The sequence below is a fragment of the Coloeus monedula genome (genome assembly GCF_965178545.1).
Source record: "Coloeus monedula genome assembly, chromosome: 22".
NCBI classification, from domain to species: Eukaryota; Metazoa; Chordata; class Aves; order Passeriformes; family Corvidae; genus Coloeus; species Coloeus monedula.
In genome coordinates this window covers 4501582-4523900 of record NC_138802.1, presented here as the reverse complement: position 1 = coordinate 4523900, position 22319 = coordinate 4501582, and the positions used below count along the sequence as shown (strand labels likewise).

The 22319-nt window shown below is 43.9% G+C and overlaps 1 protein-coding gene across 1 annotated transcript in view; it reads left to right on the top strand.

Moving 5' to 3' along the window:
• The window catches only part of KAZN (kazrin, periplakin interacting protein), a gene marked incomplete at its 5' end in the record, with an annotated part of 200822 nt that overhangs the window by 37558 nt on the left and 140945 nt on the right, over positions 1 to 22319 (top strand). The window contains one exon of the mRNA XM_082295519.1: positions 11021 to 11178. Coding sequence (XP_082151645.1) covers positions 11021 to 11178 — 158 coding nt within the window. The remainder of the gene's footprint in view (positions 1 to 11020; positions 11179 to 22319) is intronic.

Here is a 22319-nt window from a genome sequence, read left to right as displayed (position 1 = left end):
ACTTTTTGTCAATCAAGTGTCAAAATTAAATGCTTTCCCTTCATCCATCAAAATTCTGTGCCAAAGAGAATGATTGTTCCCTTGGGCAGCTGCTGGGGAGGAGAGTGAGGGGCTAGGTTATTAACAGAATTAACTTTAAATGCTAATGTTGGTGTTTACACAGGTTCAGAAGCCTCAGGAAGATGAAAGGCTCTCAGGAACAGTGTCATTCTCACTGCCACCAAGGGAAAGGCAGTTGGAGCTGCTCAGGACTGAGCAGTGGGGCTGGAGGATGTGTGGCTCAGCCCCAGGGGTTTGCCAGGCTGTGAGGGCAGGGTGAGGGTGGCAGCAGGTCAGTGTGATTCCACGGGACTCATTTTGGGGCATGTCCCACACATCAAGGGCGGGACCCCCAGCGTTGGATGCCTGCCTTGACCTGCCCTTTCAGGAGTATTTAAGCCCCATCCTGAAAGGCAAGTTAGACACTGAAATGCCTCAGTTACATCAGGAGCCCAAGAACTGAGGGCAGGTTTGAAAACAAAACGTGTCCCTGAGTCGCTTCAGGGGGTTTTGAATATTTTAATCAAAACCTTTTCTATTTACCTAATTCTCCATGTCACGGAGAAGAGGGAGGTTTTTAAGTATCTCCTGCTCTGCTGCTGTTGTGGTTTCACCTGCCTCGCTCCTGCCGGGGCACTGCAGTGATCTCATCTCTCCCTGTGCCTGGCTGCAGCCCGAGCTCCTCACTTGGACCTGGCACAGGGACACGACTGCTGGAAAATCCCAGCCCTTCCAAGGGCTGCCTGCAAAATGCTGCTTCTCCAGTCCCATACTGGTGACAGTTACTCCTCTTGTCCTTTATTAAAGTTTAATTTCATTGCTTTGTAGAACAATCCTGCTGCAAAGGCTACAGATGAAAGTGAGGAAAGGAGGTTAATGCAATATATGTTATCCCTGTCTACAGGGATATTTGGGATTTTCACTGCCTTCAAATTGCTGAAATAAATGCCACAAGCAAAGTTTACAAATGCAGAGTGAGTAATTTAGATATAAAATCGCTTGGCCATGAAGTCAAGGTTCAAAGCTAAATCACAAAACCCAGGGAACCCAAAGCAAAGAAGGCATTGTTTTCCACAGGTAGGGAAATTTAGAAACAAATTATTTCCCCCCTGGTCATCAGAAAGAAAAATCCACTTAGTGTCATATGAGGCTTTACTACATGAAAAAAGGGAGGAGGTGCTGCCTCCCCATTGCACATCCCATTGGATACAACAGAGCTAAAAGCACCTTCACAGGACCATCTAGAAAACCTAATAGATAAAAAATAATGATTCCAACTGAGCCAAACATTTGAATACTCTGTAATTACTACTGAATGACCTACTTGTTTTTTTGCTGAAAATATCATAATTTTAACAAATGATCGTGCTCTGGTAGAATGAAAATGACATGACTGAAAAGAAATGGGAAGTGCCCACGGAGTTCTGTTAAAATGCCATCCCAGACACTGGAGGATGATGAGCTCAAACATCATGAGGACTTGCACGTTTTCTAAATGAAACCTTCCCATTGACATTCCCTTAAAAACTTGTGGGTTTTTCAGCGAAAAAATCAACCTAGAAGGGTTTGATACATTTCCTGTGTGGGCACGTCCCCAAGTGCCACATCCACTTTGAATATTTCTAGGGATGATGATTCCACCACTTTCTTGGACAGCCTGTTTCAGTGCCTGACCCACCTGTATGTGAAGAAATTTTTCCTATTATTCGCTGGCATAACTTCAAAACCTGCTGCTTGCATGACTTATTCTTACTTATAGGGAACCTTAAGTCTGAAGTTGTGGATAAAGACAAAACTGATCACAGGATAATATTCTTTAGGAAAAAAATACTCTTTTCCTGCATTTTATAGATGTAGTTTACGGAAATAACAAGTTTAAACACTGCTCTGGAAAAATCTGCTTTATTTCAGGAGGAGACTATTCAGTTCTGGGCCCATAAAAATAAATGACACACTGAAGAAGTGTCTTGAATGTGAAAATTTTGCTCCAAAGATATAATCATGTCAGGGTTATTAAATGCTGAATATAGTCTCATTTTATCTTTATTTTCTAGATAGTTATTTTTGCTCCATGTAAATAGGGTTGGGGACATTGGCTGCAATGATACAAGTCAAAATCAGGCAGTGATGGACACAGGAATCACAAAATTGCACAAATTGCAACTAATCCAAAATATCCAGGGTATTGTACATCCATAGGTGACATTATCCCATGAGTGGAATGGTTTAGATGAATAAAAAAAGGTGTGGATTTCTCAGTCTTCAAAAGGAATTGATGCTGTTTCTGTGGATGAATGGGAATGGATGAGAAGGAAATGTGGGAATAAAACTGATCAGTCAGGAGCTGTGCAGGGGCTCTGCCGGCAGGGCCAGTGCAGATGGAGCATCTGGTGTGGTCCTCAGCACCACCTTTATCTGCAGCAGGAACTAAATCCCCCTCCCAGGCTCCCTGAGACAGCTGGGTTTGTGCAAGTGCTTGATAAAACTTGACCCTCTGATCCGCTGTACTCAGCTGAGGTTTATCAACCTGTGTTTCCACTGTTTGAATTTCAGCTTTTTCTAATGCTCTGCCAATAAAGGCTTTTTTTCTAAGATAGAATTGCTAAGCCCAGCGTTTTGTTAGTGTCACATCCAAGGTTTTAAGCAGCAGAGCTGCTCAAGATGGAAGCTCACAAGGAAATTTAAATACTTGCTTTAACAGTATTCTCCATCCCTTCATTTATCTATGAACAAATACAGACACAAGCAGGGAGAGATTTGCAGATTGCCAGTTTTCATGACTTTATTGAGTCTCAGAATCGTTGACATTTTTCTGATGTGACAAACCTGGTGCTTTGTTTTGGTTTGGTTTTTCTTTTGTTTCTACCATTTCTGGTTAAAAGAAGTGCCATCCTAAGGGCGAGCAAAACAAAGATTTCCAGGAGCTGATGTGAACAAACCCAGTTTGTTTGATTTTTACATCTTGCTTTCTAAGTCCCTTTCAAGATTTCTGGTGACCCTCTCTCATCATTACAACCTGAGCAGATTAGCAAGACAATATTAATTGGTCTCTTAACACTCACAACAATACGTAAAACTTCAGTCTCTTCCATATATTTGGTGGGAAACAAACAAAGCTCAGTTGTCTTTTAACACTTTCAGTTCATTCAAACCCCAGAAAAGCCTGTGATTTGTTACATTCCCTTCAGGAAGGGTTTTCTTTCACCTTTGACACCAAGGAGATGGAGCATCCTGTTTGCACCAGGAGCTCCTTGTTAAAGCAGAACAACTCCCAGCTTATAGCTGAATATCAGGGAAAAGCCAGACAAGTCCCTTACTGCTGGTGGCATCTCCTCTTTGTGGTGTGTGACATTTCCATGGGCTGCAGAATGTGTGTAACAGTTGGGAACTGAAGTGTTGAGGGTTTAGGTGACCCATCCAAGATCCTGGAGCTCATTTTGGGTGAAGTGGCAACCCCATCCAAGACCATTTATGCGAGCACAGATGGGCATCGCTCCTCCAGAGCCAGCTCACAGCAGCTGGATGTCTGATCCTGGTGTTGGCACCCGGAATTTCTGTTGTTCTCTTCCTTCTTATCTAAATAAAGCAGCTATTGTTTCTGGAATATAACAGTTGCACAATCAGCCATGGAGGCGACAAATGAATGATTGCCCAACAGAAAGGAGTGAGCAGCAGCTGTAAGGCCGGGTGTCACCGTGCCGTGTCTGCCTTTGGAAAGGTTGTTTTGGTTCTTGGCAAGTTTGAATGGAGTTTCTCTTGCAGGAGTTGGATTTGCTGGTTTGGCGCCATGCCTGCCGCATTTCTCAAAGTTTGACATTGTTCCTGGCCTGGCAGTTTGCAGCTCCCTGGGGAATTCAGCATCTCGAATATTTCTGTAAACAACAACAGCCCAGCTATAAAGTTTGGAGTCTGGTTTGCTGGCGGAGTCGTGGGCTCTTTCAGCTCAAGACACTGCCCTAAGCAGCAGGATCCCATCCCAGCTGCTTCAGCCTCTGCTCCAACTCCATTTTCCCATCATAATCATAAACATAACAAGGGAATTTATATTAATTTGGTTTTTTTTCTTCTAGGGTGAGTGGTATTTTTTTTTATTATAATGTTTATTGGTTTAACTAATACAGCTGGAGTGAATAAGCAAGTTTTTAGGGATGGGATCACTTCGTCTGGATGATGTTCTCGTAGCTCTAGTGAGATTTTTCCCAAAGAGGAAAATATGGTTTATTTTCTAAATGACCCTGGCGGTGCTTTAGTGAGAAGAAACTCTGAGCTTTTTCATTTTTAAAATTTTGGCCAAATTCTAGTGAACTTCGTTTACTACTATCACTAGTTGTGATTTAGAGCTGAAGAAACTGAGGCAAAGAAGAAAAGTCCTTTCCAAAGGGAAGATTAAAAAAACCTCAGACACAGCAAAATACAACAGCTCTTCTTTCCCTACTCACTTAAGATATGTCTTGGATACATTAATAGGAATTTTTTTTGGTAACAGGTGGTTTCTTCAAGGAGAATATGGACATCTGTCCTTGCAGACAGGTCTGGAACTCACATCCTTTTTATGCTCAAATATGAGCTTTTAAATGGAGAGGGAGCATAAAGAGAAATTACAAAATTTATTTCTCTGTTGCTGGATCCAAAACATATCAAAACAATGCAAAATTGACATTTTAATTGAAGTGGTTCAAAGTCCAACTTTGAAAGAAGCCTCTGCACCATAAGGGAGATGTCAATGAAAATCTTTGATTATTAAAAAGCTGTTCCTACCCTGCAGAGCTCCACTTCTTGGTGTTATTTTCATTTCCAAAAAGGTCGGGTTTGTAAAGAGAAACTAATAAGCTGAAAAAATGATCAGCTTTATTGCTGAGCATGTTTTCCTCTGGAACTCTAGTGCCATTTATTGCTCTGATGGCTTTCTTTTGCATCTGGGAAGCTCTGAACGAAACTCTTTGCCAGTTGCACACAAACCATTCACAGCCCAGAGAGACCAGCTCGTCAGTAATTACTGTAATGGGTTCTTTGCAGTGTTTCTTGAAAGGTGATTGAGCCCCTAATGCAGACACCAGATATTTTTTTCTTCACTTAATGGTGTGGTAAATTATTCCTGTGAGGGGGCTCATTGAATGCCTCCTTTGAAACAAGTTAAAGGCCACAAAGGAAGGAAAAAGCTGTAGGTCTCTTCTTAGCAATATCAGGAGAAAATATTTATGGAGTGGTTCAGATTGAGATCTTCCCAGTGTTTCTCTAAGGCTGTGTCTGTCAACAGTGTCTGGCACAAGCACATGGACGGGGCAGATGGCTCAGGGTGAGTTTTCCAGCTGCAAATATGCAGGACAGCCTGGGTAGAGGAAAATGGGCTCCATGTGCTCAGAGCTTCTGCCTTGTGATCCCGATGCCTGTGGGCGTTGCAGCTTTGCAGACCAGTTTCTCACCTGGGTGGGAGAGGTGTTAACCAGTGCGAGACTGGCTCAAGAGCGGGGAGCAGGTTGGATATTAGGAAAAAGTTCTTCACAGTAGGGGTGAAAAGCATTGGAACAGGCTCCCCAGGCAAGTGGTGGAGTGACCATCTATAAAAATGTTTAAAAATCGAGCAGAGATGGCACTTTGTGATGTGGGTTAGTGGACATAGGGGTATTTGGTTGAAGGTTGGGCTTGATGATCTTGGGGGCCTTGTCCAACCTTAATGATTCCATGAGTCCATGATTCTACGACTCTATGATTTCATGAGCTTGGCTTTTACAAAAGGAGTTTTGTTCTACTGCTAAGCGAATAAATTAATTGATGTGTCCAAATGCAATTAGCAAATGCTACAGCAGGAAAGGCTTCCTAATCAGAACCATTAATCTGGCAAAAATGAACTGTTGCATGTCTGGCATGTCCTCTTTTTTCTAGACCCAGGAGAAAACACATCAGCCAGCATCAATAATATAAATAACACCGGGTTTTATTTATAATTTAGCCTTATAAATATCTTATTTTTTACACATTGTAGTGTCTATATGCCATAACCCAAACTGCCTTGAATTTCCAAGGCTGCAGGGCTGGCTGTTTATTGGTTCCAAAGGCAGGATTTGGAGCTTTTACAAGAACATTATTAATTTCCCCCCAAACCTGTGCAGATAGGAGAAGATTTTGCTCTTCTAGAAGAGTGGGGATGAGGGAGTATTTGAGAACTGGTTTTGATTTAGAGAAAGCAGAACATGCTGCTGATCCATGGGCAGCTGGTCTCTCCATGCTTTCAATGCCCCAAACCTGTGGGTTGCCCAGGCAGCTGGAGGGGAAGTTTCCCTTCTTACCTCCTTTGAGTGAGAGCATCCATCATTATTCATGGGACTGAAATCACACAGAAGGTTACAATTGGATTATAAAAATGGGTTAAAGAATCTAAGTCAATCACCTGAGCAAATCAGTTTTACCTACTCTTCAAAAAGAGGTTTCTACTGGGACTTATAAATCCAACAATTCAATTGGGGTTGTCCAGCCTGGAGAAAAGAAGGTTCTGGGGAGAGCTTAGAGCCCCTACCAGTGCCTAAAGGGGCTCCAAGAGAGCTGGAGAGGGATTTTGGACAAGGGACGGAGTGACAGGACAAGGGGAAATGGCTTGCTGCTGCCAGAGGGCAGGGATAGATGGGATATTGGGAAGGAATCCTTCCTTGTGAGGCTGGGGAGGCCCAGCTGTGGCTGCCCCATCCCTGGAAGTGTCCAAGGCCAGGCTGGACAGGGCTTGGAGCAGCCTGTGGACTGTGTCCCTGCCCATGGCAGGAGGGGTAGAATGGGATCATCTGTAAGGTCTCTTCCAATCCAAACCACTCCATGATTCCATAATGTGGGAGATGCTGGAAGGCATTTGGACACTCAGGGCTCCTCGTGTTACTGAGCCCTGAGTCTGGCTCTGGAGTGGCCCTGCAGAAAACACAGGGAGAGCTCGGACAGGGAAGGCCTGAAGTGCTTTGAGCATTTTCTTTTTCCTCACTGCAAAACAACCCCTGTGGCCGTTACTCGAGAAGCTCTTTTGTAGCATTAAACACTAATGAATTGCACAATTTGCCCACACACATCCCTGTCTGTGGGCCTCATTAGCCGGCGAGGTTTCCCTGGCAGCCCGGAGCTCTGAACGCTGCTCCGTTGGGATGGGTTTTCAAAGGATCCATCCACGCAGGGCAGCTTTCTGACTTTTCTCTCCATGGGAGCAGATCCCCAGTGGCAAGAGCTGACTGCTCACACAGAAGTCAGACTTAAATGTCTTCTCTGTTTCCGTGTAGCAGAGTTGGCCCAGGAGCCCAGGAATCCTTACACAGCCACCCTTGATAAAATTACGATCGTGTCCGTCCTCTTTCATTTACTCACTCCTGCTGCCAAGAATTAATTTTAGACTCTGCTGGCTTTTGTCAGTAGATCTCAGGATATATTATCTATGCTTTATTTTATTTTGTGCTCATCTGGGCAGTAGCTGGAGTGTATAAAATGGGGTCTCCTGGAACAACTTTATTGCTTCAGCCTCTTCCTTGAATGAGTTTTTGGCGCAAGTATAATTTCTCCCTCGTCTCCGACAGAAAGCAATTTCCTTTTTCCCCTGCATGTCCTTCAGGCTCTGGTGATTCTGCCCCGCAGAAAACCAACTTTGTCGACCCCTTCTTGCTTCTGGGGGTGGCCAATGGTCCTCACCTGAGCACCCCAGCACAGCACATCATCTCTGACAGCAGTAGGCAGAACCCCCGCCCCCCTCAGAGATTATTTGATCTCTTTTTGGGGTGACATCAAAGTGCTAACAGAGGATTGTTATGGTTCCTTCACCTCTTGAAATTGACCCTCTCAGTGAGGAAATGATGAAATTGCAATGGGAAGAGCTGGGATGCTGACAGGACTTTGACAGCTGTAACTTTTATTTAGCTGGTTGTCTCACATGCAGTGTTACTGATGTGTTATCAACCTCGAGCCAAGGGGAACCACACAGCAAGGGAAAGGTGTTGTCTTGCTTTTTTTCTTTTTTTTTATTTTAGGGGACCAAGAAGTATCTTTTAATCTCCGCTGAGCAACCTGTGTTTATATCTGAGGTCCATATTTTTTTCCTTTAAAAAGAATTCTATGTTTTCACAAAGAACTGTCTGGGTTAGTGGAAGTGTTGCTCAGCAGAAATGTCTGAGCTACAACATTGTGAGAGATGAAGGGTTTGCCTCATCATCCTTCTCCTTTAGGTTTTTAGTGGGCAAAAGGCAGGAAGTTTCTCTTGATTTAAATGAGAAATATCAAATTTCATCTGCTTATAAGAAGGGTCCTTCAGAAGCTGTGTTGCAGACTGACACAGGACTTCCAGAAAAATAGTGTCAGGAATGGTTTGGTCTTTTCAGCTTTGTTTTCACTGTGTGTGTAGGCTGGAGGTTTGGAAATGCCTCTTTTACTTTCAGGAGGAAGACCCAGAGGATTTTATTTTCCAATACAGTTTCCATTGTGTTCATGGGAAAAGATTGTTTTGCTGAGCAGAGTATAAACTCAGCCCTGTGGCAGATCACTCTAAAAATTGGTTCAAGTCAATACTGATCTGCTTTTCCCGCATTCTTACTGGAAAATTCTTTTTTTCTGATTTCTCTGGCATCTCTCTAAACCTAAAGAATTACAAATGAGAGAAGCATTTGCCCCCCTGAGCTTCATGTGCCCCATTCTGCTCCCACAGCTCTAAACTTCCCGAAGAGAAGGAGAAGAAAAATCGGAGAATGTAGAGCTCCAGCTTCAGATAAAGAGGTTGGAATAATTTAGAATAATATAATTTAGTTTGTTTTGAATTACTTTAAAATCAGAAAGCCTGGGAGAAGTTTTCCATGTACCAGTTTCTGGTCACAGTCTATGTAAATCTGGAAGGGAGCCACCAGCTCGAGGAGGAGAACTCTGGTGTACATTTGTATTACTGAAAGCAGATGTGGGCTTAGGGCTCCAGCCAAAATTTCAGAGTAGTAAAAAAATGATCTGTCCTCAATTCCTCATGGGTCAGAAAGGATGGGATGAATCAATACTGGTGCATTAGTGATGGGGAGATGGCTTTCAGGCCTGACATGTCTGACAGAGATGCTAGTTCAGTCTAGAAGTGATAAGAAAATCAAGCTGCTGGTGCCTGTGTCCAGCTGTGTGCCTGCTGCTCTTCTGGATGGAAAATTCGCAGCTCCCTGGGCTCATAAGTGTTGGTTGGTGTGAGGACATATGACTACAAAATGATTTGTTAATGGTGACTTGGAGAAGTTTATCTACACGTGGTTTCCACCACCCCTTTGTGCCACGCTGCTCTCCAGGCCTTGTGTCCTCCTCAGAGCATCACTCTGGGAACCTCCAGCTCCACGGGCCACGACCCATGAGCAGGAGGGGTTTGGGTCACAGAGATGAGGCTGGACTGACTTGTGACAAGCAGGACTGTGGGGTGCACAGGAGTCCCACCCAGCAGTACAATTGTTATACAGTCACAGGGTGCCCAGAGAAGCTGTGACTGCCTCATCCCTGGAAATGTTCAAGGCCAGGTTGGATGTGGCGGGGAGCAACCTGGGATAGTTGTCCCTGCCCATGGCACAGGGTGGAGTGGGATGATCTTTAAGATCCCTTCCAATCCAAACCATTCCATCATTCATTGTATGATTCTATGATTTATGCTGTGGTTTAAAATGGACCCTCCATCGCAGTGAGCCTCAAACCCCTTTTCTATTAGCAGGAGGTGCATGAACACCCTGAGCACTGGGAATCCTCCCAATCCCCTCACCAAGGCATTGCCACGCACAGATTTTATTTTATTATTTTAATGAAAAATAAACCCTCTCAGTAAAGATGATTCTGCTTATTCTCTCCTGCATTTTGGAGACGTAACTCTGATTTGTTATGGCCCTTTTGTCTGGGGAAGATTTGCTCCTCAATGAGTGGTGTCTGGCTAATCTTTACTACTTCAAATTTTGTGGTAAGATCTTCTTTAGACAGAACTAGGTCGAGTATATTTCAAATGCCTCGTGTTCTTAAGATCAGTTTGTCAGAGAGTCCTAAATAACACATTGCTTTATTCATAAACAGCCTGAGCAAGGCAGGATTTGCAGCACGTTCCGGGTATGACAGTGATGTGTTACTCTGAGCTTATCAAAGGGCTCCACTGCCTGAGCCACCAGCACAAAGAAAACACACTGAAGAATTATTTGGGCCTCATTTATTTAATGAGCCAGCAGTAAAAATGAAACCTCCAAACTCGCGATGGTTGAAAAACAAATTGCAGAGCAGATTTTTCAAATCTGTAGAAGTCCAGAGCTTTTCACTGGGTGGAAATAAATGTGACCATTGGTTCATATATAAACTGCAGCTTCATAAAGTGTGTGAAATTGCTGGGGGATTTCTGTGAGCCTTGGAGGTGGTGATTTCTGATGTGTATGACTGGGAGCAGAATCTCACATATAATACCTGGGGTTTGAACCCATGAAGGAGAATTTAAAAGATTAACAGTGATTCAAATACCGATAATTTGAAGAAAGAAAATGAGCAATATTTTAGTTGTTGGTCTGACTCACTCCTACTCTAGCTAATAAAAAACCAATTTTCTCAGTTTCTGTCCTCATGTTGTCTGAAGTTCTGGGTCCCTGAACATCAGAGGGGCAGGTCTCTGGGCTGGGAGTCAAGAGACTGACTTAATTTTTTTTCTTAGTTTTATTTCAGCCATGAGCTGTTACTTGAGATTAGACACATAATCATGGAATCCTGGAATGATTTGGGTTGGAAGCAGCCTTAAATATCACCTCATTCCCACCCACCCTGCCACATTCCCCTGGACCAGGTTGCTCAGGGCCTTGTGCCCCTCTCTGTATGATGCCTTTGCTGGTCCTCTCGGGGGAATCCAAGGGGGGTAATGGGGACCAGTTATTCCCAGCTACACTTTTCCAGAGCAAATGACACTCATCTCAAACTGAAAAAATTATGTTGGCTTCCTCCAGCCTGGTTTCATTCCTGTTTTTTACTTTCCCTCTTGTCTCCACAGCTGTTGAATCACTGCATTCCTTGAATGACCAGATCTCCCATTTTATCGTCAACAAGTCAAAAACCCTGGACGAGGATGAAGATGCCTTTTTGCCCAGTGAGAAGGAATCTCTGAAAAGTGCCATGATGCTGATGAGGCACCTCCTGATGGATGCACAGGTAGGGGATCAATACACACACATGTGCTAGGATGTGAGGAAGGCACATTATACAGATATGGAGGAATATGTCATTTTTATGTGCAGTTTTAGCAGTGGAGAACATTAATTGCTGACTCTTCTTTAAAACGATTTTGGCTTCTGAAATCTGCAGCTGTGGGAAGGATATCTCAGTGCACAGAGTGTGCAGCTTGTGCTGGGGCTGAGCCTCAGATTCAGGCTTGAAAATGGCTCTTAATTTCAGGAGAAAATACAGCAATGTACCCATTGATGGGAACACAGCAATAACACCGTTGATGGGAATCCAGCGTCAGCACTACCAAAAGAAAATCATCTTTCCACTAAGCATCTGTGCTGAATGCCAGTTTTAGAAGCACCAGTCAACTGAGCTCTTGGTTTAGCCAAGCTCTAAAATGCCAGTTAAAAGTCATGAAACGGTGTGCAGATGTTTCTTTGTGCCTTTGCTGCTTCAACAAAAAATCTCTTTCTCTGTAGCTTTGCTGTGTTGCAGTGTTTCCTTCAGCCTACAAAAACCACCCTTTGAAATATTAATTGCATTTATCTTTGTATATTCCCTTTTGGTCTTTATTTGCAAAGCCTGGATGGAAAAGGACAGCTTCTGTCAGAGGGCTCTTTTGGAACAGGGTGGTCTCCTCTCCCTTCTCCTCTGGCAAGCCCTAAAATCAGGCAGAGGAGGCCTGAGGCCTCCTGAGGTCTGAGAAGGAAGGGTACCCCATCAAAAGCTCAACAGGTGTGGACAAGGCTGGACCTTCTGAGCTCTCCAGGACTGGGGATGGTCTGTCTTACTTCCATGTTCTCCCACATGGAGTCTGGTGGTTATCTTATCTTATCTGCTTCTCTCACTTCCAAAACCTTTGGTCTTAATGACTTTGGCTGGCAGGGTTCTTGTTGAATGTGGGGAGTGGCCTGGGGATCCCTGCTGTTAGTGGCACACGTATTTTAATGTTGTGTGTGTTTGCACAAGGAGTCAGTCCAGGGTTTGGAGGCTGTGGAGCGCACAGGGAGCAAACCCTTCCTGCTGTGCTCGGGATTTCGTTTCTGTGGGGATGGTGCTGATCTCACTTTGGCACATCTTCAGCCAAGTCACCCCCGTTTACCCCAAACCACTGGAGTTAATGCTGTTGAAGAGTCATGGAGAACACAAAGGGTTAAACTGTGCTTTCAGATCTTCTTCCACAGTGGGAATAGATTGTATTGATTCCCCTGCAGGTGGGAATAAAATCATAGAATCCCAGAAATCCATAGAATCCACGGAAATCCATGGAATCCTCCCGGTGTGAGGCTCTGTACAGAGATAAGCTGAAATCCAGTGCTTGGCCCTTTTACTCCCCTCTTCTGGCATCAACCTGATTTTGTCTGGTAGATAACTTGAGGAAAGAACATCCAGCTTGAAATTTTGGGTGGAAAGTTTGGGTTGGAAGGGACCTTAAAGCTCATCCCATTTCACTCCCTACCCTGGGCAGGGACACTTTCCACTAGACCAGGTTGCTCCAAGCCCCATCCTACCCCATCCAAGTGGCCTTGGACACTTTCAGAGATTTTGAATACCTCTGGGGAGCCAGGCATGAGAGCAGGGAGATGCTTATAGGCAGATTAAAATAAATATGGGGCAAAAAGATACCTATTGATAATCACCTTGTGCAGGAATTCTATTTTTAGCACCTAAGAATTACTTTCCTACTTATCAGCTGTCCTGAATGCATATTAATTGGTACCTGTGATAGAGAGACTGATTAGGAAATGCTAAGAACAATGGGGAAATGTCAAGTGCTCCGGTATCCTCGTGATGCGCCTGGATCCCTTCCCAGAAAGGACAGGATGTTTTCTTGCCTGGGATTTTCAAGTTGGAAGAATGACAAGGTGAGAAGTGGTAGTGGTGAGTAGAAGGATGGAACTAAACGGGTGATAACATCCAGTTTAAAAAAAACCCAATAAAATAAATCCTCTAAGGAATGAAAGAAACATGAGGCTAGCAGGAATATCAACAGAATATCCCCACCAGTGTGTGATTATAAATACTTGCTAACCCTCACTGCAGAGTGCCCTATGGTTCTAATCACAGGGGAGGAAGAAATATCACCGATGCAATTATTTCCCTTCCCTTCCCTGCCCTCTTTGCTTCCTGGTTAGTGGTTTGATGGGAAGATGGAGCCCTGCAGCTGTAAACAGTATTGATTGTGCGAGGCTCTGTACAAAAATAATCTGAAATCCAGTGCTTGGCACTTTGACTTCCCTCTCTTGCCATGGACCTGATTTTGACTGGTAGATAATTTGAGGAGAAAACATCCAACTTGAAATTTTGGGTAGAAATCAGCTGGACTGCTAACCCAGCAGGAGTGACTGGTCAGAGGGGACAGTTAATGGGCATTTCTCACTTCTCTGCCACTATTAATCTGCTTTGAAAAGGCAGGGATGATGTGGGCGTGATGCCTCATGCCTGCTGCCCTTCTGGCATGGAGAGAAATTGGACACATTTTTGGAACTCTGCTTGGACACACACCAGGAGATGTTGCTGAAACAAAGTTTTCGGGTTCACCAGAGATCTAACTTTGATCTTGAGTCATTTTTTTGGCTTAAGATGAATCACTGAACCAACACACAGAGCTTTCCAGTTTGGAAAACTCTGTGAGGGCTTTTACAGGAGGCTATGCTGGGGACCATGTGCATCTGCCTGTGAAGGGGCAGGTCCCTGCTCTCTCAGTGAGGTGTCACTGGGAGCACAAAGGACAAGGATGCTCATCAGAGTGGAGAAGAGGAACCACAGCACAGAGGCATCAGGGAGCCTGCCTGGGGTTTCACAGCTGGATTTTCTACTAGTTAGAATGTTGACTCTGTGCCCCTGAGCATCGGCCCAGTCCCTTCATGTATTAAGCTGTATTTATTTCTCCCTCGGCTGCTTGGAAGAGCCTCTTTTGCCCATCTATTTTGTCAATTTACTCTATTTTTCACAGATTTTAATGCCTCCGTTTTGTGGTAGTGGTGTACAAGCAACTCTGACAGTAGTGACTGTGGCTTTATAGAGGAAATTAGAGGTCAAGTTGTTGGTAAAAGCAGCGTGGAGAAATAGCTGTTGAGTGGGGGAAAAAATTCTTCTCATCTCCGATGTGCAGTTGGGTTTTCTCCCCATTGAGAATGGGGCATATTTTGCACTCCTGGCTAGAGAAATGGCATTGGTGGCAGACAAGGTGGCTCTGGTGGGAGAATGTTGCTGGGGGCTGGGGGCTGGCTGAGGGGCTGCTGATCCATCAGCCCCTTCAGCAGTGTTAAACTGCATGCAGGGAGAGGTAATAAGCTGTGTGAAGTCTCTCAGCAATAGGCTGTCAGCTCGAATTCAGCCCAGGGCAGACAGTGATTTAATGAAAGTCATTACAATCTGCAGGATCTCTTGACCCCAGTACTCTCCATCCATTCCACACCCTGCATAGGATTTCCTCCTCACGAAAACCCCTGGCCACAGGGTTTGTGCGCTGGCTGCTGGGCTGACAGAGCTCTGGGAAAGGAGCAGCGCCCTCCCTGCGGGTGAGGGCTGGGGCTTTGTTCCCAGGGCGCTCATTCCTGATGCTCATCCCAGGATTGCAGCACGATCCTGACGCCACGCAGCACCTTCCCTTCGTGAGTCCACAGCCCACCTGGCCGGGGGGAGGGCTCCGGGGGCAATGGAAATGGTGCTGTCGGAGCTAAAAGGTGTGCTGAGATAATGCGGGTGCACAAAATCAGGCGGAGAGGAAAGGTGCATTTATTCCCCGTGACATGTCCCATCCTCCGCCCGGTGCCGGAGTGAATAAACAATTCCGCTGCTGCCAGACAGCCCCGTGCACGGCGCTGCTGCAGAGACATGGCAGCCTCTGATAGATTGTCACTGTTGTCAATCATTTCTGACAGTCCTATTATGCTCAGAAAGGATGTTTGCTCTGTGCCTGTTGTTTTATAATCCTCAGAGGTGGAATTTTATAGCCTAGCAGTGCTTTTTCCTCAGACATTTCCCTAAGCAGGATTTATTGCTTCTGAGACACACGTGACATGAATCCATTACACCTTCAAACTTTAAATCACCCCCCAGCTTTGCCTAAATTACTTTTTGATTTGTTTTACTTGAGTTTCTGTTTCTAATTGCAATTGTGAGAGACTGGACTGGCGTGGAGCAGAAGGTACACAACATCCAAGGGCTGAGCCAGTGCATCAGCTCTAATCCAGCTGTTTCCAAAGGAATTTGTCTAACGAACAGAAAAGGTGCACCCAGGCACCAGCGCCAGCCCTACATGTAAGGCAATATTCTCTCTCATATGAAGGAACACATGAAATTTTGCTAGGTGCCTGCCCTCAAAAGCCAAGCTTTCAGGAAGTTCAGTCCATTTGGTTCCTTCCATGAAGTGTTTAATTGACTTCAAGTGGATTTGAAGTTCTTTGGGAGGAATACTATATCTTCAGTGCCTTTCCCAGCAGTGTCGTGATTATCCTCAGGTGTTGCTCTGGAGGGAATAAAAAGACATCAAAACCATCTTTGGGTTTGCATTGGACTTTTTGAATGAGGTCATACCACAGATGATGAATTAAAAACAAGATCACATTTGTGGGGCACCTGGCTTAGATTTACTTGTGCTGCAGTTGCTGTCTAGGCATGAGAGTGTGAGGGCATTGAGATATTCGACTGTTTCTCTGCTGGGAAGTTCATTTATTTCTTAGGTAAAGGCAGAAAATCAGCCTGGTGGTACTTCTAACCTAAGTTGTTAACAAAATAGTGTTCTCATTGCCCAAAAATCAGAGGGGAAAGAACACTTTCATTTACACTTAGAAGTATTTTTTCTTTAAAATCTGGTGTTGTAGCATTTTTGTGGGTCGTTTGTTTTTGGGGATTTTTTTTGTTCGCTTGGTTTTTATTTCCTTTACTCTGAATCAAATGGCTCCAGCCCTCACTGACTCATGGGACAAACCTTTAGTGGGTGTCTGCCAGGACAGGTCTGCAGATGAAATTAATGCCAGTTTGGACAGAGGATATTGCCTTGGTTTTCTTTGGAAAATATCTGAGTATTTGAGTTGTCACCACTTTAAGCCTTTTAAGCCTGACACTGATACCCTGTAAATAAATCATTTAAGGTGAGAGTCTTTCAGTTTATGGAAAAAAAGAAAACCTACTTGGCATGACTTACATTTAGCCATTCAACATCCCACCAGCTGTTGGGCTTTGGCTTTTTGTATTACCCTCCCTTTCTAACCAGACAAAATAATAACTCCTCAAGCCCTTTTACTTTATAATCTTTCCTCCAGTGGTCCCCATTGCCTTCCCAAGCACGCTGTTATGGAGATGGCCGCAGTAATTGCTGCAGAACTGGTAGCAGAGCAGAGCTATTTCCCCAACTGACCTTTAAAAATGGTTGTTATTTTCTACAGAGGTCTGTTGTATAAAACCAGCCATGTTGTTGCAATACTTTGTTTGTTACTTAAACACTTCTCACCATCTGTTCTTCAGACTTATAGCAGAGCTTCAGGAGCAACACCCCACGACCCTTATTTTCACGCGAGTGGGTCCTATCAGTATCAACAAGAAGAGCAGGGGAAGGAGAATTTGCTCCGTGTTTCAATAAACTGAAATTGTTGGAGTTCTGAAAGTGTTCTCGCCACACTGATGTGTTTCGAAGGCTGCAGAAATGGATATGATGCAAATTCTGTTACGGAGTACTATCAAAATGCAGCTGTAAATTGGTGTTCACATATCTTGGTGTTCATTTATCTCAGCCTGCACATTCCATGAGCTGGTTTGGTTTGGAAAACAGCTTCAGTTCAAGTCAGGGTGTATCTAGAGGAGAGCCCAAAAAACAAACTTGCTGCTCTGCATGTTGTATTTGTTTTACATTAATCTCACCATGCCATTTCCATAAGAAGGAATCTTCTTGGCTGCTTCAAGCCAGCAGCACACCTTCTAATGATCCCTCTAGGTCTAAAAGGGAGCACAGAAGACTGACGTGTGTCGAAGGAGGAGAAGATAAGAGGCAGAACCTCTGAAGCTTCATCAAGGACCTCATTGTGTCTAATGACATCATTACCGTGTGTTACACAGCCTGTCTTGTGGTGCTTGTCCCTAAACAGGTACCTGACAACCTGCTGCCTCTCTCATGGCCTGGGAGGGGAGGGAAAACTCATTTGTGGGCTGCCTCTATTAATTCAATTCATTTGGAGTATGATGTGCTGTATGATGAGGGGTCAGAGACGCCCCTAACTCAGGTGAGCTGGAATGTGCTGCTCTCTCTACCAGCACACCCTTAGTGACCCACAAGGGCTGGGTCCCATCCCTCCTGGTGGTCATGCCTGATTCAAAACCCATGAATTGCCTGAGCCAAGACTCAGGATAAGGAGCTTTACAAAATGATTGTAAAAATGGGAGTTGCAGCCTTGGAGAAAGATCAGCTCCTTTTTTTCCTGAGAGAGATGCAGGATGAATTTATGAAGCTTTTGTCCCAGCAGCAATCTGTGCTTTTCCTACCCCTCAGGAGGTCAAACCTGAGCTGGAACCATGCAAAGGATGGATTCTGTTGCCTACCATCACTGCAAAGAAGTATTTAGATCACTAAATAATGGTGCTGAATCCCAAAATTCCATTTGCTGTAAGACTGGTGCTAATGGTAATTCACTGGCTAATTCACTGGTAATTCACAAGGTGGTTCAGCACGGTGACGTCAGGTCGGTTCTGATTTCATTCTAATTCTTTATTATTTTGCTCTCCTTTGGAACTGGAAAAAGGCTCGTTATTCCGAATTAGGTTTGATACTGCTATTGAAAGCTCAGAAATGCTTTCAGAATTTGCAACCCTGCAAGAGTAGAAGACCAAAAAAAATACAAAATAAATCACATGTACAGAGGAGAGCATAACCTCACCTTTAAAGGGTGCAGAAGCAAGGCTCTCAGCAGGTTTGTTGTTTGTTTAGTTGCTTATAAGTTAGTGTTGGCTTTTATGTTTTTATGATGGTGTGGAGGTTAGCAGGAGAGGATGGCCATGCCAGTGGAGAGGTCAGACTGGGGTTGTATAGCAGCAACTCAGCACTGTGCCTCAGAGAGAAATACAGATATACATGTAAATAAATATATATATGTGTGTGTGTGTGTGTGTGTGTGTGTGTGTGTGTGTGTGTATAGACAAGGGTATAGCAGCTGAGAAAACCTGATGGACACCTTTCTTCAATTCAGATGGGAACCAGGACTGATTAAAAGAGAAAATACATAAAGAAGCTGAGATCTCTGCAGACAGATCTCTGCAGATACTGGATATTGTAAATTGAATTCATATCCAGGTAATTCCTGCATTCCAGTTTCTTCACAAAAATTCCAGATTCCTTCACAAAAGGCCCTCACACCTCTGGGCCAGTGGTCCAAGACAGAGTGTTTCATTTGCAGAGTCCTGTTGAACACAGAAGAAGTGGTGACAATTTTGTCTCACTTAAAACACAATGTGTATTCATGAGCGGGAGGTGTGTAAGAGCTCTGCAAGCTTTAATTGGAGCTCATGAGAGAGAAACGATAAGTATCTTCACAAATGTAGAAGAAGCAATTAGGGGAGACCAGAACGTATCTGCTATCACAGCAGTTTATCAGCAATGCAGATTTCTCAGTTAATAACAGAAGAAAACCCCAGTTGTGCATCCAGCAAATGAAACAGAAAATCCCAGTTAGCCTCACTCGGCGCTCGGGAAGCACGGGATGTGAAGACTCAGGAAAATGTGTTCTATTCCCCCAATGTGCTTTCTCCTGCCTGGAGAGTCTCCTGTTCCATTTCCAGTTAGCAAATGAGCTAAAGCACCTCACCTCAGCCTGAGGTGAGCTGCAGCTGCACCGTGGTGCTGGACCAAGCCACTGGGAAGTTCGAGAGCTCCATCCCAAAGCAAATCCTTCTCCTGAGGCAGCTGCAAACTTCCCCTCCAACCTGTGAGCTCAGGGGTCACCAGGCTGAGCCCAGCAGGAGGTGGGAGCCAGCCAAGCTTTATATTTGTATTTTTGTCTCAGAAAGACCAGTAAATATTTAATGACTCTGTGAGACAGAGCGAGCGTTTGCGCTCTCTCCCCATATATCAACAGTTGCTTTAAGCACTTGCTTGATAAAAATTAAACTGTTTCTCCATATTCCTGCCTCGGATGCTGGGTAGGGAGCTAATTTTGTAAGCAAAAGCTGTCTTGTTTTGGAAAACAAGTTCAAATGGAAGAGCTGGTCTTTGAAAGTGGATGCTGGGCTGCTATTCCTGCAAAAATATTCCAGACAGCCTTGTGAGTTAACCCTGGCAACAGATCTTGTCCAGATGTGGTAATCCTTTTTACTTTAACTCCTTCTAGGCTGTAGGCTCAGCTCCTTCCTAGGAAAGCATCCATGGTAAATACATTCCATTTGATTTTGTTTGCACAGAGCTTTGGCAAACTGCAGGTTTTCTTTCGACTCCAATTTTTCCCAGCAAGCAGATGGATTCACTGGTTGCAAGACCCTGTCACCACTGCAGATCTACTCTTCCTTCAGGGAAAAGGTGTATTTTATCCATTGCACAAATTTAGGGATGTAATTTAATTCCCATCCTCCTCATTTATCTGTGAGTTGGGAATAATATTTGCCTACTTCACAGTGATTGTGTGAGGCTCTTCATTCATTAACGTGCAAAAGCTTTGAGATCCTTAGGATGAAAATTGCTTTAAAAGATGCTGTTAATAATAAATATCGAGTAATGCACCTTGGTACCTCTTAGCAATAATTGGTGCTATCATTCCTGCCCAACTCTTCCATGAATTAAAAGGCTTTGAATGGGACTGGAACCACGAATGGGATTGGGACCAATTAACACGTAATCATATGTCAGTTTTTATATCCTTAGCATTCCTGTCATGGGACTCTCGGGAAAATCTCCATGGATTTTAATGATGCAATGTCAGAATTCAGCCCCAGACATGTTTGTGGGATAATTGCTGGATAACCGGTGTTCTTCTGGTAACTTGGTTGCTTAGTGATTAAGCTAAAAGCAAAAGTATGCTGGTTTAATATTAACATAAATGGAATTAGCCACTCTTTCTGTGAGTTAAATGTTACAGGAAAATTCTCATTATAAGGAAACCATGATTGTTTTCTTTTGATATATAAATTTAATTAACTATTTTTTGATAGGTTTTGACCTGCTCTCTGTACTTACAGTTTTTGACCTTCTCTCTGTACTTAACCTCCACTCCAGCATGTGGAGACTGGCTTTTATGGAAAATCCAATAATTTGCTGCTCGGTCACCCAACTTCTACTTCTATTAGATTTCAAGCACGTGGCCCTCACCCTTCTAAACAGAGAAGCTCTGAATATGCACCCCAAGTAAATAAAGAGCTCACATAAAAAAATTGCCTGATCGTTAAAAGATATCAACATTATTTCTATGGAAGGGGAAAGCACGGAACCTTGGAATGACGCGTGAGATGGAGCCAGGACAAAGGACCTTGTGAATCAACACCGTGAGAAAGCTGGTGGCCAGTAAGGTGTGGATTTACAGCAGAGTGTTTCCCACTTAGAGTGGGAAGAGCAGCCTCTTCCTCCTGGCTGGGAGTGAATCGTGTGCTGTGAACGTTGCTGGTGCCACATGGGGGAGATGTTGAAGAGGAGCTGGATCGCTCCACTCCAGCAAGACGACTTCTCAGGGAAGAGCAGCCTGAGGGGTTTAGGAGCCTAATTTTTTTCAGTTTCCCCCCACATGACAAGTATATACATATCCTGTATAAAAAGGGATCTGTGCAAACCACCTGAAAAATGATCCCTCTTGGCTTCAGGGTGCATCCAACATCTTCCAGTTGCTGAAGGTGCTTTTATAAGCAAGACCATGAAGTGATCAAGGAAGATAAAATAAGAAGTGATGCAGTCCCTTATTTTAGCACCACTGCAGCTCTTGCCCTCCTGCTTGGCAAGCTGGGTTTGGGAAGGGATTGTTTGGAGGAGACGAGGGAGTCTGGCTGGTGTGGGGCATTTCTTGCTGCTGTTTCCTGATATCCAAAACATAAGGATAAGCTCATACAAGTAACGTGTGATTTACTCAGGCCCACTGGCCATCTTCCTTGTTTCTTCTTAGAATAATACTTTTCACACTGTGAATTAGTCGTTAATGCTTATTTATGCATGAGAAATCTCCATAGAAATGGCTATAGGGAGAATATCTGTACTGTGTGAAAGCCAAAAAAGTAAGATTGTCTTTTAGAATTAACTTTCCAATATCTATTTTTTTTTCTGCAATGGCTTAAAAAGACATTTACTCTAGTACTCTGATATGTTTTATAATATTCTAGCAGCCAGGTTAACAGGTAGAACCAGTACTTTTGTAAAGGGGGTGAGCTGTGAAGCCAGGTTAGGTAGCCTGGGGGAAGTCAAGAGATCTTCATTTTTCAGCTTAAAAAAAAAAAAAGAAAGAAAAAACTACAAATGCATAGCACATACCCCAAAAGCTGGAGTGCTGCCCCCTTTGAACACGAGCTCCAGCTGACTGCAGGGGAGCTCTGGCTCCTCTTTCAAGCACAACCTTCCCTTTCTGCCCACAGACAGCCAGAGGCTGTGAGAATATAGCAACTTTTTCCTCTCTGTCTTTCTGCATAGAGGAATTCAAAATCACTGCATGATGTGTGCCCCAATTAATATTCCCCGATTGTTTCCCTTTCCCTTCCAAATGATGTCAGTCTCCATTATTTTTGGCATAATGGTAGTGAGAGGAATGTCTGTTTTTCAGAAATATTTTATCTCTCATTTTTGGGTTCGCAACAATCTCTACTCATCTCAGGATTTTTATTTTCTTTTTATCCTCTTTCTTTTGACTTGCATTGTAGAAGACCTACAGTAAAATAATGAAAACTGTCTTAATCTATCACTACTCAGTTTGTATGTTATTAATAATGAAGGCAGTGTAATTAGGCTGCAGAATGCACAGTGAACACAACACTAAGATGTCCTTAACTAACATCTGTGGCTACTGCTTGGCTTATATTGGCACAAGCCCCCAGGATTTTACATGAAAACAGTGATTTGTGTCTGGCATTGCTTTTACAGAGCACAGGGGCTTCATTTTGTACTGGCTGCTTGTTGAAAGACAGCGTGAAATCCATGGCAATGAATGCTCAGCTCTATTTGAGTTGTA